Consider the following 18,121-nt stretch of genomic DNA (forward strand, 5'->3'; position numbering starts at 1 on the left):
ACAAGCATGTTTTACTAGAAAGAAACGCTGTTAGAAGAATCTCTTTCGTCCACAATAGAATCTAATAATAAATGCAATAAAATGGATAACTGAAAAACTATTTCCATGAAGTGAAGTTTGTCTATAACTAGACCTAAAACTAAACAGTGAACCTTTAAAGTCACAGTTTTAAGCCAGACTTATTGATCAACCTGACATAACTTAACTAATTTAAAAGCTCTTCTAGCATCTGGTCTGGAACTTCCTCCTGACTGGTTACTTCTGCCTTGAAGAGCAGCACATTAATAGCTTTGTAGCGTCAATGCACAATAAAAGTCCAATATTTTAGTCACCATTCAGAGTGGAGCCTTATAATGTCTACATTAAGCTACATTATCACATTTTTGGCCATTTGGGGACTGAAAAGTCAAGCAGATGTTACATAATTGGTACAACTGCTGCAAGCTCACATCTACAGTATTTGTCAGTGTTTCCACCTGCCAGTCGCTAACATCAGCTGCCATATACAGTTCTGACTAAAGGTGGGTAGAAAATAAAATAAAATGAAATAACTGGGCTGTCATTATAAATTAGTTCATCATAAACATGTGTCAAACTGACACTGCTCCTCTAATTGCTACTGAAGGATAGAAAACAGCTTCATAAATTGTAATAAGTGCACATCAACAATGTTGATTCTCTGGAGGTGATTCATCATTTTTTTATTAAAATTGCTTTTGTTGCAATTTTAAAAAAAAATGATGCGGCTGAACCTGAAAGTTGCACGTGCATCTTTCTAAGTCAGTTCAACGTGTTTGTGTTTGTAGGCGACGCAGGGCAGTGAGGAGAAAAAAAATAAAAAGTTACTGCGTCACGGGAACGAGCTGCAAACGGAGCCGGCGGGACGACCCGTCATCCAGCCCCGTTCCCTGGAACTCATCACGCAAAGTCAAAGTGCTCGCTCCCGTCACACGCCGACAGCCGCCTCGCTGGCCCCGCCTCCACTCGCAGGCGTCATCTTTAAGGTTATCACTGTCATCATCCTTCACGGATGCGCTCCCCGCCGTGTCACCGCTCGGAGCTAATTGGGAGGAATTAAGCGGCACACTTGACGCTGTGAATAGAAGGCAATTAGGCTAATCAATCCCCTGTATTACAAATCGCAGATGCGCCCGCTCGTGCCACACATGCGTAAGCACTCAGGCCGGTGTCGGTATCAAGAGGCAGAAGAATGACAAGGAAAAGGAGGAGCCCCCCCCCCCCCAACCTACAGCGTGTCAGTTTCCCTCCTCAGCAGGGACAGGACGTTAGATGGGATGCAAGTGGCGCTGTGCCATGAATATAAATGGCTCTGGAATCTGTGTTGTGCCCGTGAGCACAACCATAAACTTGGGAAGAGAGACGCGCGGCCGGCGAGACTTAATCTGAGCGGGGGTTTAGCATTCCATCAGATAGGCTGCGCAGGGCGAGGGCTCTATCTCACTGTGTATCTGTTGAACCGATAGTGGGGTCAGGTATTGTCAGGCGACGACGTGGTGATGCAGCAGCATCCTCCTCCTCCTCCCGGGCGGAGTTCGCTGCTCCTCCTCTCCACTGACCTTGGGTGGATGGCTGTGATATTACACAACCCCCGTCCCTCCCCTGCAGTAAATGTTTCACTGCCCTGGATGCTGGTGATTGGCTGTCAATCACCACACAAAGTCCGTCTCAAACCGTGGTCTGTGGGAAGCGAGTCTGTTTGTTTGGATCCTCTCTCTCTCTCTCTCTCTCTCTGTCTCTCGCTCTCGCTCTCTTCGGGCAGTTTGCCCATTAAAGCCTTCCTTTTATCTTTCCTGTGTCCTGTCAGCCTTGTCCCACTTTTCACTTTGCCTGCACACACAGTGAAAATGATGCGAGGTCTGGTTCTCTGTGTTTAACGTCTGATCACTTTCCTAAAGTCATAAATCGATGTGACTTGGATCAGGTGTCTGATGCCAACTACAGCAGCCTTTGTTTAAGTTGGAGGCTCCCTCATGATGCTGACTTCCCTCGCTCGGGTGTTAAATGAAGTAGTTACTGATTCATTTACAGATGTTAGGTACTACGTGTTATCATAACACATCTGGCTGAAACCACACTAAGAGAAGACCTGATCAATGCACTTGTGTACATACTGTACTGGCTTTTACCTAAACAATTAATCAGAACTGAGTGCTGTGCATGTGTTATTTGACTCGCTGAGCACTGAAACCACTGGTCTGTGTTCGGGGCGTTTGTCGAGTCGTCCCAGATTATCTGACTTTAGCCAGCGTCGCCAGATTTACTGGAGTTAATGGTGTAAAACACCAGTGCTTGTAAATATGGAGCCATCACACATGCAGATCCAAACAGCAGGGGAGGGACGGCTGCTCCTCCGTCTCAGTGTGACTTGCTTCTGCAGATGTGCGCCACTGGTCCGAGTGGATGGGAACCAGTCAGGACCACGCAGTAACAACGAAACCATGGGTTGCCCAGTGTCCTACTGGTCCACACAAAGTAATGTTTCCACCAGCTCCACTCAGATTCATATAACAAACCCTGTGTGACGAGAGAAGCTGGAACCAGGATCTCACTGACTGTTAACAGCGTCATTGAGGGTCCTTGTATGTAAAGTAGACTGTAGATATAGATAAGCACCTTCTACATAAGTGATGTACATGATGTTGTGTGTTGTCATTTCTCTATTGTCTCGTTGGATTGTTTGTCTGCGCTTGTCAGCGTCTTACTTCATCTCACTTATGACATCTCGATAAACTGTCTGGGACAGAACTGAGCCTTCAGGTTGCCAGTTCCTGTCTAACAGGTAAAAAAAAGCCCAGTAGTTAGTTCACGCAGCCAAAGTGACGCTTCAATAATTACAGAAGCCTCTCGTGCTCTTTCTCCCCTGCGGCAGCGGCGGCGGCAGCAGGAGCCCAGGTCTGGCAGGTATCAAAGCCCCTCTCAGCTGCTCTGACTGTTTTCAGTGACGCATCGATCCGCTCTGTTTAATCCCCCCCAGCAGCTCGGTGAGTTAAAGCAACAGTTCCAGCCACACACACACACAAACACACACACACACACACCCCTAGAGCAGGCACAGAAGCCAAACGCAGCGTGCAGCCTGATCCCCCTCGAGGATCCCGCGGAGCCGTGCTTTTGAGCTGATCCTCTGCACTCTGATAATTCCTCCGCTGACTGTCAGACGAGCGAGAGGTCAAGGAGGACGGCGAGACTTAAAATCAACAAAAAAAAAAACAACACTACAAGTGTTTCCGTACCCACGGTAGGCAACTCTGAGAATTCCACCTCGGCCAGAAGCAGGTAAACGCTGAGCTAATTGAGGTGATGACACGTTCCGTGCAGCACTAAGTGACAGATGAAGGTGATTCCTACCTGTGTCGGCGATCCACATCCAGCCCTGGCTCCTCACCGCTCATCCCGAGTCTGCGGCTTCCGCTGTCCTGCTCACGTTTTCCTTTTGTCCCCCTCCTCTCCTTTCCCTTTTGTCTTTCTCTCCCCCTTAGGCCCTCTCTCTATCTTCCTCTCCCTCCTTTCTTCCTCTCCCTCCTCCCTTCCTCTTCCTCTCCCTGCACTTGTTTGAGTCTATTTCAGTATTAGCAACAGAGGAGCCCGCTGCGACGGCGGCATGGTTTCCAGCACTTTGGCAGAAGGTCACATTATCACTCGCTAGTGAAAAAAACAGGAGGAGTGGAGGGGCGGGAGGGGAGGACAGAAGAAGGTAAGGAGGAGGACGGACGGTGATGGACGGGGATCACAGGGAAGTGGCCAGAAGAGGACAAAAAAGGCGAAACAAGGCAAACTGAGAGTGTTCGGGATCAGTGTAGGGCTCTCAGGTAAGATGTCCCAGAATGCTCGGAGCCGTGCGTGTCTGCGTGGAGCTGATGCTTCTGAAGCAGCTGTCACCTCTGGAGGGAGAAACGATAATTCCACTCCCGGCTTCGGGATCGAGACTTTGGGAAAAAGCCCCCAAAAGCTGCCAGGAACTGGCGCCGCCTTATAAATCAGCGCAATCAGGGCGAGTCCTCGGCTCCTCGTCCCTCAGCGTCCGCTTCGCCAAGACGCCGCCGCCACGCTCCATCCTCGGCCGAGGCACCTGTCTGCGCCGCCAGTCTCATCCATCACAGGCCGCGCGGGGTGACCCTCGTCTTCACGGCGCCGCCCCCCCCCCCCCTCTGCTGCCGGCTCCATCGGCGACGCGACCGGGGGAGAGAGGTCCGGCTGCCCAACGAGGCCGTGCGCGGCCGGCGACAGATGGCTGGAGCCGCGGGGACAGATGCGAGTCGGCCGCTGGAGTTTCAGGCGCCTTCTCAAATGCTCTTTTGGTTCCTGGATCCACCCCCTGCCCCCCCACCCTCCGCCGTCCTCCTCTCTGACTTCGCCGTTTGCTGCACTTGTTGTTCCGCCTGTCTTTCGCCCCTCTTCACCTGTGCCCCTCCTCTCCCCATCAGCACAGCCGCGGCTCTGGCTTCACTGGCCGGCTGTAATCCTGCTACACTCCGTGTCACAGGAAGGGCTTGTGAGCTCTAATCATTATGTAGTAAGGATTTATCCTCCTCTCATTCTCTCTCTCCCTCCTCGCCGGCCGCCTCCCTCCACCCATCCCGTTTATTTCCCTCCCTCCGCTCTCAGCTCGCCGGCCGACCCACAACTCTGGCTTTCAGCCGCCGGATCATTGTGCAGCGTCTCACCTCGCTCTCCTCGTGAGACCCATCCTTTTTGTTTTTTGACTTTGTCGACCCGTCACGGTCGATGCGTTATCTTCTCTGCAGCTCACATCAACAGGTTTGTCCTTGATGCTGCTCTTCACCTTTGTCATCCACATGCCATGAATGTGTGCCTATGTCCGTGTTTCATTCCCCTTTACATGTTTTGGGTCAAAGTCTTTCCTGGATCTGCTTCAGTTGAACCTCCTGTTGGACAAAGAACAAACAACCGTCCCTGGAGATCAGCTTGTAATTTCTCGGATCTTTTACAGGGTCAGTTTTCCTCTTGATTGATTATTAGACTGAAGACAGGAATAGTAGCGTAATCCAGTGATTTAGTCTTTTCTAGGGTTACCAATAAATCTATTCTCCACTTGCAGCTTTCCTTCTTCTTTCCCCACCAGTGTAAATCAGACATGTGACACTTAATTAGGAAGAGTTCATTAAAGAAATAATCTGGACAACACCAGAAATCTATTTTATTATGATTGCTATTGGTATCAGAGTGGATGCTGATAGTTACAGTTCTTTACTAATTACAAGAACCTGATTTGAAAGAACGGTGTTGCAAATATCTTCTCATTTCTACCTACACAGAAGTTTCTTTCCTCCAAACGTTCCCCACTGCTCAACGCGTCTCTGCTCGTCACTCCCCCTCATCGCGTTGTGGCATTGAGCCCGCGGGTCGTGTTCAGCCTAAATGTTTGAAAGGTCGCGCTGTTGTTCAGGACATGGAGCTGCACCCAGGTCAGTCCACACGGCCAGCGCAGCCCGTCTGCAGGTGACTCACGTCGGCTCTTGTGTCACAAATTCACAAGAACCTTCAGGCCTGAAGCTGTTTTGCTCCAAATTGCTCGGCGGGTCGGGCCCCCAGCGCTTCATGGAGCACGGAGAGGACAATTGCATCTGCTGCTTTACATGCAAGTGGGGTTTCTACAACACCTGCGCTGCGTGGTCCAGTTTACTTAGAGCGAACTGTGGTTTTTACTTGGGATTCTCATTAAGCCACACATAGCGTCATTAGCGCCAACATTAGGACCAAATGAGTTCAATGTGGGTTTGAGACCACGATTATGGCAACAATTACTTTGCTTATCATGACCCCTCTGGTATTTACCAAACCAGGTGGTATTAGTTTTTCTCAGTCCCTTTAGTACAATTCTCAGATCAGACTAAAATTCTCAAAACTACTTGTTCAATCTTCACATCATGATGTCACTTGTGCAGATCATATAAGCAGTTCCTCACTTCTTTGAACAAGTTGAAACTGCTTTGGTACGTGCATTCAAATGATTCTGTACAAATCACTGCTCTTTGCTACATCATCAATTGTTTATGTCATGTTGATCAAATGTATTATATAGTTCACTGTGCAATAGTCTTACTCCTCAAAACATCTAGTCATTAGTTCGCATGTAAGTCATTAACTGCAAAATGGTTGAACAAGTTGTCATAATGTGACAAACATATTTCTATACATCTACATTATGTTTTTTTTCTAAATCTGTCCTGAATTGGTAAATTGCTCTCAGGTGACTTGACTTTCTCTAACACAGGTGCGTTCCTTATCCCTATTGAGCAATTTTTCTCAGCATGGAGATGGAAGGTTTATGATCGCCAGCCACATAAACAAATGACATCACAGCAGACGCCTGCAGAGGCTGATTTAGACACTCCAGAAGATTCTTTCAACGCTGCATTGCAAGAAAAGAAAAAAAAATTCTCTGTGATGTGGATGAGAACGTGTGGCCCAACATACAGGAACGACGGGGTGTAGGAAGACAACACCTTCCTACAGCACCGCATGTACAGTCTTTTTTTTTCTCTTTGTGTTACTGTTTGCAGTGTTTTTTTTCTACATTGTATGACATGGTCCCTCAACAACTTACAATAATTGTCATCAAAACTTTAGCCATAGTTTATATCAGAACCTCCCTCTAACGTACACAGTTATATTGACAATATGACTAAGTAATTTGACTGTGTATAGACAATATGTCTATACACATAGACAATGACACAAGGACTTGACATTCTGATGGCAATGACATAACAACTTAAAATGATTTTGAGCAAGTTACAGGCTTTTGCAAGAAATTCCTAGTGTTTTGCTGTTTGTACAAATTGTTTTGAGAAATGCACACACATATTTGCAAACTTGAATTCTGATCTGAGAATTGTACTAAAGCGGCTGAGAAAGTTGTAACAGCTCCTCCAGTTCTAAAAACTGTCAGACCTTGTTCATAAACATAGTTCTACAAATTACACTATGAATTCATGTTTGTATATGCTTTATAGTATCCATCTAATTAAACTGGGAGACACAGATGTGTGAACAGGTTGAAACATAGACATAGTCACCAGGTCAGACCACAGGGTCAATGGAAGAAGTATGGCCCAAACATGTGCTTGTCAGAGTGGAGAATAAGTTCTGACTCTTTGCTGTGGATGCATGTGTTCTACAATCTTCAGGGTAATAATCTAATCATCCTGGGTTGGGTGGCTCAATTGGGGGATGGCCCACGAATGGCCTTCTATAACTTCTATAAGAGGTCCAGTGCAGGACCAGTAACTCTGGTCATAAAGTCAAATATTGTAGTGGCTGTTTACCACATTCATTACGAATCAGAATCAGAATCAGCTAAGTGTTCATTGCCAGGTACAGTAACACTTTACACTACCACGAACTGGCCTTGGTGTCAGCTGCATCTAAAATATAAACTACTAAAGTTACTAAATTCTAGGTACTATATACTGTACACGGCCATAGCGTTAATCTAATGCAGAAAATGAAATAGAATGGGAAAGTACATACAGACAAAATGACTGCCAGTTGCCATCCCACCACCACATCCTGTGAGCTGATGGCATTTAGCTGGAGACTCCAGCCTCCTCCCTCCTCACCCTAACTTCACATGTACAGTACACCACACTGGGGGATGCTTGTTTACAGCACCAGTGACTCCAGTGAGCTGGCGACGTCAGAGCTTCAGGGGTGATGCATACTGATGGGACACGTCGGTAATGACTCCTGGAGCAGCACGTGAGAGCGTTGGTGTTTGGGTCATAGAAGGCAATGACAGCCAAACGTTGTGTTTGTCCACTAGGTGGTGATGGTGACCCAGCACATCCGGGACTGCAGCTCAATCAACGATTTAAAACATTTAAATGCCTTTGTTTCTTGTATGGCTGCACAAAACATTGTGGTTTGTGTTGATGTCCGTGCCTCATGGGAGGAAAAAAGTTTTCCTACCTACTGTTCTTAAGTCTGACTGGAGCTGAGCTGCAACTAAAAGGCAACTATTCAATAATGAAAACGAATAAAACTAAAAGTCTTTGTACTGTATGTAGATCTCAGTTTGACTAGAGGGTCTCAGGGGCTGCTCCTCTACAAATAAGGTGTTGACATCAAAGGAAGCAGCTGATCATCTCTGATTTAACCTGCTTTAATCTCTGTCAAATTTGTTTATTAGTCGTGAGTGAAGCCTTCGATTCTAGAGCATCCATCCAAGGCACTTTCAACACACTCACATATTCACTATTCCTTTTTGGAGCTTGTTCAAACAGCACATTTCTGTCATGTGTCACACAGGACACACTCATCGTGACTGTGTGTTTTGGTTCTTCTCAGGATGTTTCACATCATGCTGGTGGGAACCTTCTGTCTGTTTCCTTAAGGACGCTGTCAGTGAAGACCCAGTTTGGTTTAGATTGAAACATCCACATGGATCGAGTCTGAAACTGAGCTCTGAACACATTAGACCACCTCCTCACCCGAGAAGTGCAGGTGTGTTACGCTGAACTTGCTGCTGAGTTCTACTAATCAGCTGGCTAAACAGTTGATCTTCCTCTGACTGAGATGGAAATGATTATTCCTGGTTTTATTCTCTCACAAGACTGTTTAACTTTATTTTTGTGAAACATTTCTGGATTAAAGTGGTCCAGATTAATTTCCGACTCCTGTTCACTTCTGGACATACTGTTGTTGTTGTTTTTTCCCCACTGATCCTAGATTAGCTTGGCTCCTTTCCCAAAGATGAACCCAGGAACTGAAGATAGATGTTGTGGCCCAGTGTGAGCTGACAACATGCAGCTCACACTGGCAGCTACATTTCATCATGTAAATGAAACTTTGCTATATTTTATTGTAAACATCAGACTCAGACATCCCATGAGCTTCTACTGTTGCACACTGTAATACCTCATTCAATGCAATAAATACTACTACTACTACTAGTATTTACGTCACAGTCAGTTCTGTCACTGACTCACTACCAGGACCAGCATATAAAACGTGACTGTTAATCTTGTAGCTGTTGACGCCTTTGATCAGGACTTGGACTTTTGTCCTCTGTGACCTCTTATTACATCCTGCCTCAGTGAACGTGTGTCCTTCTAAGAGATTGTTGCGATTTCTACTGACCTTCAGCGCATATTGCTGAATTAAACAACACACAAATTGTGTATTCAGTAATTTGATGAAATGAAGTAAATAGGAACAAATGAACATCCTGTTACAACACTGTTCTGATCTGTGTGTTATTAAGCAGGTCATAAAGTACAGGCGTTATATCCTAAGTAGAAGGATTTTTACTAACATTCACAATCTCACAGTGGAACTTAGCAATACAAGAAAACGATATGTTTAACATCAAATGTATTTATTGAAACTTGTATCATGTTTAATTCAATTTCATTATAGAGCCAATTCACAGTTATGTCAGGGTAAGGTTTAAGTCTTTACACAACTTCACCCCCGATAGCAGGCCAGGACGATGAGGAAGACAATCTCCTCCGTGTGGTCATGTGGTAAGGTTAGGGAAATCTGCACCCTGTCGTCGTCCATCCAACGAGGTGGTTTCCAGCGCTGGTGAAATGGGTGAAGTGGCTACCCCTAGTCTCTTGGCGAGCTCCGCATCGATAAGACTGGCATCTGCTCCAGAATCAATGAAGACAGGTGGATGGACTCGGTTCCGACTCTGAGGGTAACTGTAGAAAACAAACGTAGTCATTCACAAGAGTTATGTCAAGGTAAGGTTTAAGTCCTTACACAACTTCACCCCACAAATCTGCCTCGAGTTGTTGGGGTGAGGTGACAGACAGAGAAAAGAACAACAGACACAGACAGGACGGTTGGACCAGAGACTACATACAGACATGGCTGGCCTTGACGGTCTTCTGCTGGCAGAGGGAGACCAACAGTGAGTTACCGTTGTTTGTGTGAAGAGCTTCCAAATCCAACAGCACAGAGGAAGCAGTGATTCAGTAACTTCCTCTATGTGGTTGGGATCCGGAGGCTCCTCTTCGTCTAGAGTGGAGGCTGGAGGAAGAGGTGCAGGGTGCTGGAAGAAGCATAATGAACAGGTGTATTGTTAACAAATGTCTCTACATTGTCAGATTAGGCTTATCACCACTTTATGTCACTACTACTACTCAGGTGATGACTTACTTATTGAGCCTCCAGGAAAAAAGAGGTGACAACAGTTCTCCAGGTGGTGCTATGGTCCCTCTGTCTGATCTGGAGTCAGCATCTCATCTCTGTTGTCAAGGAAATCCTGAATGAAGTTCTCCAGCCTCCACAGCTGCATCTGTCACAACAAGTGTAAACGTTAGCTTCAGAAGCACAAGCAAAGTACCCCTTTGCTTCCCCTCTGAGCTCTGGAGGCACAAACAAACGGTTAGGGGGACCCTCCGGAACGGCCGGCTGGGCTCTGTTCGCGTCTTACCCTAGCTTGATGGCCCACGTGGTGGTCCCAAGGAGGTCGCGCCGACATCTGTCCTTGGCCGTCCCTGCCGGCTTACTCATAATACAGTAAGGATAATGTAAAATATACTTACCTGTTACAAATATGTATTATTATTATATATATACAAAAATGTATAATGTTTATTATTTATTATTATTTCTAAATGAGAAAATAAAATATTTTTTATTATATTTCTTATCCTATGCTTTTTAATCCTATATTTCCCATCTTGGTCTATTTGTCTTATGTTATCTTTTAGCCTGTTTATATATGAACAATCTATATGAAACTATATGAACAATCTCATGCTTCAAACGAATAACTTAGTAGTTAACACAAATGTAAACAGTTAATTATCATTTCTATTAGTGGATAAAAGCGATGAATTTTAGCTTAAAATTGAATGGATCTGACAAAGCTACTGTACGTTACAAATTACAAAATCTCCATGTGTAAATGTGCTAATGGGACAATAATTGCGTCAAAGTAGCTGCTTGATAGCATCCTGGTAGGAGCGCTAATTAGCTTGGGGCTTGAACGATCAGTTAGCGAAGTCCAACAATGGCCATGTGTCTATACGGTAGATTTAGATTGAACTAAATTAAATACCCTTAGTCAATAATATTAAGGCTGCAGCTACCGAAAAGGGCTGGAGCGCTGCGGGAGTTTAAAGTAGGTCCAGTCGCCATTTTAAAAATATGAATATTTTTACACTTTCACCAAAATGACAAGGTAAGTTATAAAAAAAATACACATACAATAGATGTATCAAAAATGTATTGTTTATTCATTCCACACAATTTAGGCTATTTAAGTGATAAATATTAAAATTTACACGGAATTCACTACCCATCTGTCGTTGCTTGCGTCTCTAAAAGTCCGTGTCCAACTGCAAAAGGGGAACCCCGTGACTGCGCGCCTTATATAGACTCGGTCGGGCCAAGCTTTTGTTGTTACCATGACATTGACTGACGCACGCGCTGACGTGCGTGAGCGAAAACGGCAAAATGTTTTTTATACAACTGACATATTTTCAGATGTGAACTTCACAACATAGATTTGTTTTTAATTTATTTCTTTGAATAATGCGTACATAAGTATTTCAGGTATTTATAATGCATCGATCGATTCAATTTAAAACACTTTATGTCTATTATTTATCCCTAAAGGCCAATTAAGGTAAAGCATCCAGGAAAATTAATATTACTAATAAGATCAATTAAAAGCGTCATTGTACAGGACAGCATTCAGATGGATAACTACTGCTGGGATTACAGTGTTTCTCCTATATGGGACCTGCATCAGGGAGTCTGTGTCCTGATGGGAACATGGGACTTAGGATGTGAGGGGTCCCGACAGATTTCTTTCTTTGCAAGCTAATGGAATTAAACCAGGAGGTGACAGAGAAAGCGAGCACACTCAATAACGAAGTAGGAGGAGGAGGCTAAGAGCCGCACAGTTGGCTTCCGTAAAAAAGACGTTGTACTGTAGCTTCAAGTCTGCTTGTACAAATCTCATCAGGACTTCCAGAAAAACAAAGAACATTTAAAGAAGAACAAATGTTGTATAAAAACTTGAAATGTAACTACAGACAAGTCAAAGCTACAATAGAGGAGTGGAACTACTGGTACTATTGTACATTTAGCCACAGTACAGTTATGCCACTTCTTCAGTAGAGGTGTCGGTGTAAATGTCTTCAATAAACCTAAACCCATTCTTGGTCAAATCTTAGAGCTTTTGTTTGAAGCAGAATCAAATAAGTGACTGCGTGAAAAATGCAGCATGTCAAAACTCCAAGTCAAACCTCAAATTCACACTATGAAGAAACATATTGGTAATAAGACATTTTCTGTAGTATTACCTAATGAATACATCTCATGTTATTACCAACATCAGAATCACAACTGTTTTTTTTTTTCCTGTTCTCGGGAACAAACTTCATCCGCTGTCACGAAGTGCTCTCTGGAGCACTTCATTCTCCAACTCACTAGAGGATTTCGACTAGTAATGCCTCGACTAGTAACGTGTGGTTAACGATCCCAACGCGCTTTATCTCACACTTGAAGTTTGCGGGCCAAGTCGGAAAGTTTTTTAATCATTTCTTTTTTTTTAAAGAAAAGTGAAAAATCCACATTACAAAAACACTGACTGAATGACAGTAATAGTGGTAGCTAGCTAGGCGTTACCCACCGCTGTACGCAAAACTCTGCTCTTTCAATAATTCTTCCACAACCGGGGGCAGTACTTCCTCCAGTGTCCCATCTCGCCGCAGATGTGGCAAGCGTTTCCTGGATCTCCAGATGCGCCTCCTGTGTCTCTGTTGTGCCAATTCCGTCTGAAGTCTCTTCCTCGTCCTCGCCCGTGAAACCTGCTCGCTCCTCTGTTGTTGTTATGCATTGCAAAGCCACGTGCCCTTCCCTGGGAGGAGTGTATTCTCCCTCACCGGATGAAAAAGTGTGTAAAGATAGGAGAAGGGACCTTTGGTGAAGTCTTCTCCACAACCAGTGTCTCAGGAGACACTGTTGCTCTCAAAGTATGTGGGGTTTTTTTCCACATAAGAATGTTGTGGAGTAGCTTCATCCGCTGTCACGATATTTTTCTTCATCACAGTTCAGATTCAGATGTATTTCAGCCAACGTTTTCTCCACCAAGTATTGAATTTGTTCCCTTCCATTATCAAACAGTGAAACACACACTTGGCGTGTAATAATGCAAGCTGCAGAGTAGATCCATGTCCGTCTATAACCAGCAAATCCCGAGTAGGTGGCAGCTCACAGCCCACAACTTTAGGGAGTGCCTTCATCTGCGCTGCAAGGTTCTGTAGGGCGCAGTCTCTGGAAGCAGAGAAAGGACACACGCAGCATCTTAAATGTTCCAAAGTAAGTCTTCACAACATGATGGCGGGGACTGACCTTTTGCTTTCTTGCTGACCTGTGGATTTCCCCATTGCGGAGCTCCTCTGCAGGAGACGGAGGTGTTGGCTTAACACGAGGTTGGTTTATGCGCCTTATGATCTTGGTACTGCCCACAAAAACGGGTTCACAGCAGGAGTGTGATTTTTATTTATTTTTATTTTTTTTTATTTTTTTTACTTAATTTTTATCATTTTTTTTTTTTTTTGTATTACAATGTAATTACTTCAATAGCATTCTTCATCATTCACGTCATTATTTTATATATTTGGTTGGATTGATTTAAACGTATTTTTCCACAGCGAGAGCAGAGCATGTATAAAAAAAAATACTAACACTGCTAAAACTGTAAAATACTAAAGTGACAATGACAACATCAGCACACATCTGCTTCAGTAAAGTCCCAGATACATCAAAATCAAGATTTAGCTCTTATCCACAAGGAAAAGTCACATTTATATACACGCTTGGAAAGGAATCTGCTTCCAGACAAGCTGATGCATGAAAAGCTCCACAGAGACTAATGCAGTGAGTCCAGCCTGCAGCTGACAGCATCCACCCCGTCTGCTGGACCGTCTCATCCCTCTGAACGGCAACGATGAGCAGCAAATGTCCCGTCACTGGGATCCTTCCTTAGCATACACGTCCTTAACATCCACAAGGTTCAGTCAGTAAATCTATAAATGCTCCCTTGAGGAGGCCACATGTCACGACTCGGGTCGCATCATTCTAAGGACGGGTCTATTGCTGGGGTCTGATGACTCATTAAGGGATATCTCTTGAAGGGGATTGGTGGGTACACTGGAAGGTCCTGCAACATTCACTGAGTTCTCTGCACTGGACAAAATAAATGTTGAAGGTGCCTTGCTTCTCCTGATAGGTCGAAGAATCCTTTTGGCAGAAAAATATCCAGAGGAAAAGTCATTTGAAGAGTTGAGCACACTGATTCTTTTCTTAGGGAGCTGGTGTTTGGTGGCAGCGCCACGTCTGCGGACGGTTACAAAACGGCACACAGAAGGAACACTGGTGGTCTTGCTTTGTTGAACCTGCTGATGATGAGTAGGAGAAGCCTTGCACGCGTTTTCCTCATCACTGCTCCTTTTTGTCCGGGCAGGACGAACAGCTCGATCCCTGACGCTGGTCTTTTTCCGTCTTGTGGTTTTGTTCTTCTGAGCGGGTGGTGAATATGTAGAAGGGGGGGATATGACGTTCTCTACCGCCGTCTCATAATGTTGTTGCTGTGTTCCTATGAAAATGACTGCATGAGTACTGATTCGCAGTTGCATCATGAGGTGGTTGTTAGGGCTGAGCATGGTGAAAACACTGTGTTCTTGTCTCTGAGGACTCCGCAGCTGCACCAATAAACTGAACTCATGTAGAAACCCATCGGTGAAGAGCTGTCGCAGGGAAAGAGCCAAGGTGGAGTACTGTCCCACCTGCAGAACTGGACACTTATCCTCCACAATCATGGAGGCATTACTGCTGTTTACCACCTGAAGAGAAATCTCCTGAAGAATGTTTACTTCATCTGTAGTGAGACAGTAAAAAAAAAGTATGAAAAAATTACAGTAATATATTCAAACACCTTCTGTTGGTATAGTGTTGAAAGCTACCGTAATATCTGGACTATAAAGGTTTGTTTAGGTTGAGACCAAGTAAAAACACCTGGGAGTGTACTTGGACAGTAAACTGGACTGGAAAAAGCACTCTTCAGCTGTGTGCAAGGAGGCTTAGAGCAGGATGTACTTTCTGAGGAGGCTCAGATCCTTTAGCGTCTGCAGCTCCATGCTGAGGATGTTCTATGAGTCTGTGGTGGCCAATGTTTTACGCTGTGGTCTGTGGGGCAGCAGCATGAATGTAGCAGACAGTAACAGATTGGACAAACTGGTAAATGACAGACTTTCTAGGAACAAACGCAACATATGAACAATATACTGTTACAAGTACATACACATACAAACAAGACTTACGTACTGTGCATTATGATGCTGCATCACTGCTGCTAAAGTTGACTCCACCTCAGCCAATACTTGGGGCTGACGTTGCTGTGGCATATCATAATTAAGTCTCAGCACAGAGGATGAACCCGTCCCACCAGAGGCTTGCTAAGAGGTGGTAGCGGTGGAAGAGAGGCTTGATAAGAAGGTTGGTTGGGGCACCTGAAACAAAAATAGTAATAAACCAATAGTTTAAATTAGAATTACACGGAACAAACCTAAACAAACTTAAAGAGCAGAGACAGAATTTGTTTAACCAAAGGAAACCCTGCAGTTGTAGGAGATGCTTCTCTGCCTCTGCTTGCCAGCATCTATCAGTGTTGCCAGACATACAGTAATTATCGTGTTTAAAGCGAAAATAAGAAACGCGAGTTCAAAATGTTAACAAACTAGTAAAAGACTCCGGTGGTGCAGAGACTGGCCAATAGACCGAGCTACTTTACCGGCCTGTCTGCGAGTTGGACGCTACGGTTCAGGAGCGGATTCAACCTGTTCAATGAGGCCGAATCCTTCTGCCGCTGCGGTATTCAAGGTGCGTTGGACATTGCGATGTTAAAAACATGCAAAAGAAAACACGGACACGACATCAAGTCTCTAGTTCCGAAAATCAATAAAATTGTCGAAATAACTGAACCTCCTTGATTTCCATAGGCTATGTGCCCATAGAATAAGTTTGTTTTAAAATTCACGTGACTTTTAAAGTTGTTAAATTTCATACGATAGTTTGGGTTAAAATGTGGTCATCTTAAAAGCGACAGTAGTATATTTCTTTTTTTTCTTTTTTTCTCCGGCGCCGGTCGAGCTGGCTGCTGGTCACAACAACTGGTTCTATTTATTACTTTCTTCACCTACTCAATATTATCTTTTTAGTGTTTTGTTAGTAGCATTAGTGTACACAACCTGTACACCGCTTTTATATAGTTTTTCTAAGTTTGGCGCAGTACAAACTGCTGTTTTAAAGCTACGATGTGCGTCGGGGTCAGAGCGCGCATTGTTTACACCGCGGAGCAGCTGATCGCGCTGCGCAGCGCCGTAGTTCTGCCCAGAGACAGACACGAGATCACCGCTGAGGTGCTGCTGTGTAATAATTGCTGTGTACGTCCCACCCTCCGCTAACGCTGACACAGCTTCTGAGACCCTGCTCTCAGTCACCAGCAGGCTGCAAACACAGCACCCACAGGCCCTCTTCCTGATCTCTGGGGACTTTAACCATGCACCTCCTTCAGCTGCTCTGCCTACATACACCCAGTATGTGACCTGCCCCACCAGAGACAATAAAACACTGGACTTATTCTATGCCAACACCAAAGAGGCCTACGCTGCATCCTCCCTCCCACCGCTGGGCAGAGCTGACCACAACATCCTGCATCTCCTGCCTGTGTATAAACCTGTTGTACACAGGCAGCCGGTGGTGCCCCGCACAGTGAAGAGGTGGACAGCTGAGAGCGAGGAGGCTCTCAGGGACTGTTTTAACACCACTGTGTGGACGGAGCTCTGCGACCCACATGGGGAGGACATTAACGCAATAACAGACTGTGTAACGGACTACATAAACTTCTGCTGTGAAAACACTGTTCCCACCAGGCGGGTTCGGTGTTTCACCAACAGCAAGCCATGGGTCACCCCTGATATTAAAGCTCTGCTAAAGGAGAAGAAGAGAGCATTTAAATCAGGGGACAGGGAGGAGCTGAGGAGGGTGCAGAAGGAGCTGAGGAGGAAAATCCGTGAGGGGAAGTCCAGCTACAGGAGGAAGATGGAGGAGCAGCTGCAGCAGAACAATGTGAGTGAGGTGTGGAGGAGCCTGAAAACCATCTCAGGCTTCAAAGCTCCACACCCACAGGCTGAGGGGGACCTGAGCTGGGTCAACGAGCTGAACTCACACTTTAATAGGTTTGACCAAGCACCCACTCACACCTCCCAGCAGCTGCCTCCGAACCTCTTGTCACCTCATACCACTGGATTACCAGCCCCCACAGCCCTTCACACCTTTACACAAAGCCCTCTACCCTCAGCCCTGACGACTGGTGACTCATCCCAACCACACCCCCTCACTTCACACCACACTGAGTCACTTCCTCAACCCCTCGCTTCACACCACACTAAGACACTCCCTCCACCCCTATCCTTCTCCAGCACCCAGGTGAGAAGTGAGCTCAGGAAGATCAAGGCCAGGAAAGCAGCTGGACCAGACGGCATCAGCTCCAGGCTCCTTAAGTCCTGTGCAGGCGAACTGTGTGGAGTTATGGAGCATGTCTTCAACCTGAGCCTCAAGCTGAGGGTGGTACCACAGCTCTGGAAGACCTCCTGCGTGGTACCAGTGCCCAAGACACCGCACGCCAAAGACCCCAGCAGCTTCAGACCAGTGGCTCTGACATCACACCTGATGAAGACACTGGAGAGACTGGTCCTGGGTCACCTCCGCTCTGCAGTGGGAACCTACCTGGACCCGCTGCAGTTCGCCTACCGACACGGCATAGGAGTAGACGACGCTGTCATCTTCCTCCTACATCGAGCCCTTTCCCACCTAGAGAAGCCCGGCAGCAATGTGAGGATCATGTTCTTTGACTTCTCCAGTGCCTTCAACACCATCCAGCCGATGCTTCTGAAACACAAACTGGAGGAGGCTGGTGTGGACCTTCATCTGACGGAGTGGATTATGGACTTTCTCACAAACAGGCCTCAGTTTGTGAGAGCCAGGGACTGTGTGTCTGACACTCTGACCTGCAGTGTGGGGGCCCCACAGGGGATTGTACTGGCCCCCTTCC

At 45.7% G+C, this 18,121-nt stretch overlaps 2 protein-coding genes and 2 long non-coding RNA genes across 4 annotated transcripts in view; 1 reads left to right on the top strand and 3 right to left on the bottom strand.

The window, feature by feature from the left end:
* Nucleotides 1-4,309, bottom strand: part of grin2ca (glutamate receptor, ionotropic, N-methyl D-aspartate 2Ca) — a 34,248-nt gene extending 29,939 nt beyond the window's left edge. Inside the window, exon 1 of the mRNA XM_029159281.3 lies at nt 3,370-4,309. The gene's annotated coding sequence lies outside the window, so the exon portion shown is untranslated. The remainder of the gene's footprint in view (nt 1-3,369) is intronic.
* Nucleotides 4,310-4,490: 181 nt separating this feature from the next.
* On the top strand, nt 4,491-9,306 carry LOC129604480 (uncharacterized). Its single transcript, XR_008695389.1, has 3 exons — nt 4,491-4,779; nt 4,878-4,973; nt 5,298-9,306. It is a non-coding gene; the product is annotated as an uncharacterized LOC129604480 (long non-coding RNA).
* A 57-nt stretch (nt 9,307-9,363) lies between these two features.
* On the bottom strand, nt 9,364-10,474 carry LOC129604479 (uncharacterized). Its single transcript, XR_008695388.1, has 3 exons — nt 10,150-10,474; nt 9,854-10,042; nt 9,364-9,689 (listed from the first exon to the last, which is right to left on the bottom strand). It is a non-coding gene; the product is annotated as an uncharacterized LOC129604479 (long non-coding RNA).
* A 3,026-nt stretch (nt 10,475-13,500) lies between these two features.
* Nucleotides 13,501-17,905, bottom strand: LOC114860098 (uncharacterized). The gene is made up of 3 exons (XM_029158400.3): nt 17,881-17,905; nt 15,334-15,518; nt 13,501-14,887 (listed from the first exon to the last, which is right to left on the bottom strand). The coding sequence occupies exons 2-3, from the start codon at nt 15,338-15,340 to the stop codon at nt 14,067-14,069; spliced, it is 828 nt and encodes a 275-aa protein (XP_029014233.1). The 5' UTR covers nt 15,341-15,518; nt 17,881-17,905; the 3' UTR covers nt 13,501-14,066.
* Between the last annotated feature and the right edge of the window lie 216 nt (nt 17,906-18,121).

The sequence above is a fragment of the Betta splendens genome, chromosome 8 (genome assembly GCF_900634795.4).
Source record: "Betta splendens chromosome 8, fBetSpl5.4, whole genome shotgun sequence".
NCBI lineage: Eukaryota > Metazoa > Chordata > Actinopteri > Anabantiformes > Osphronemidae > Betta > Betta splendens.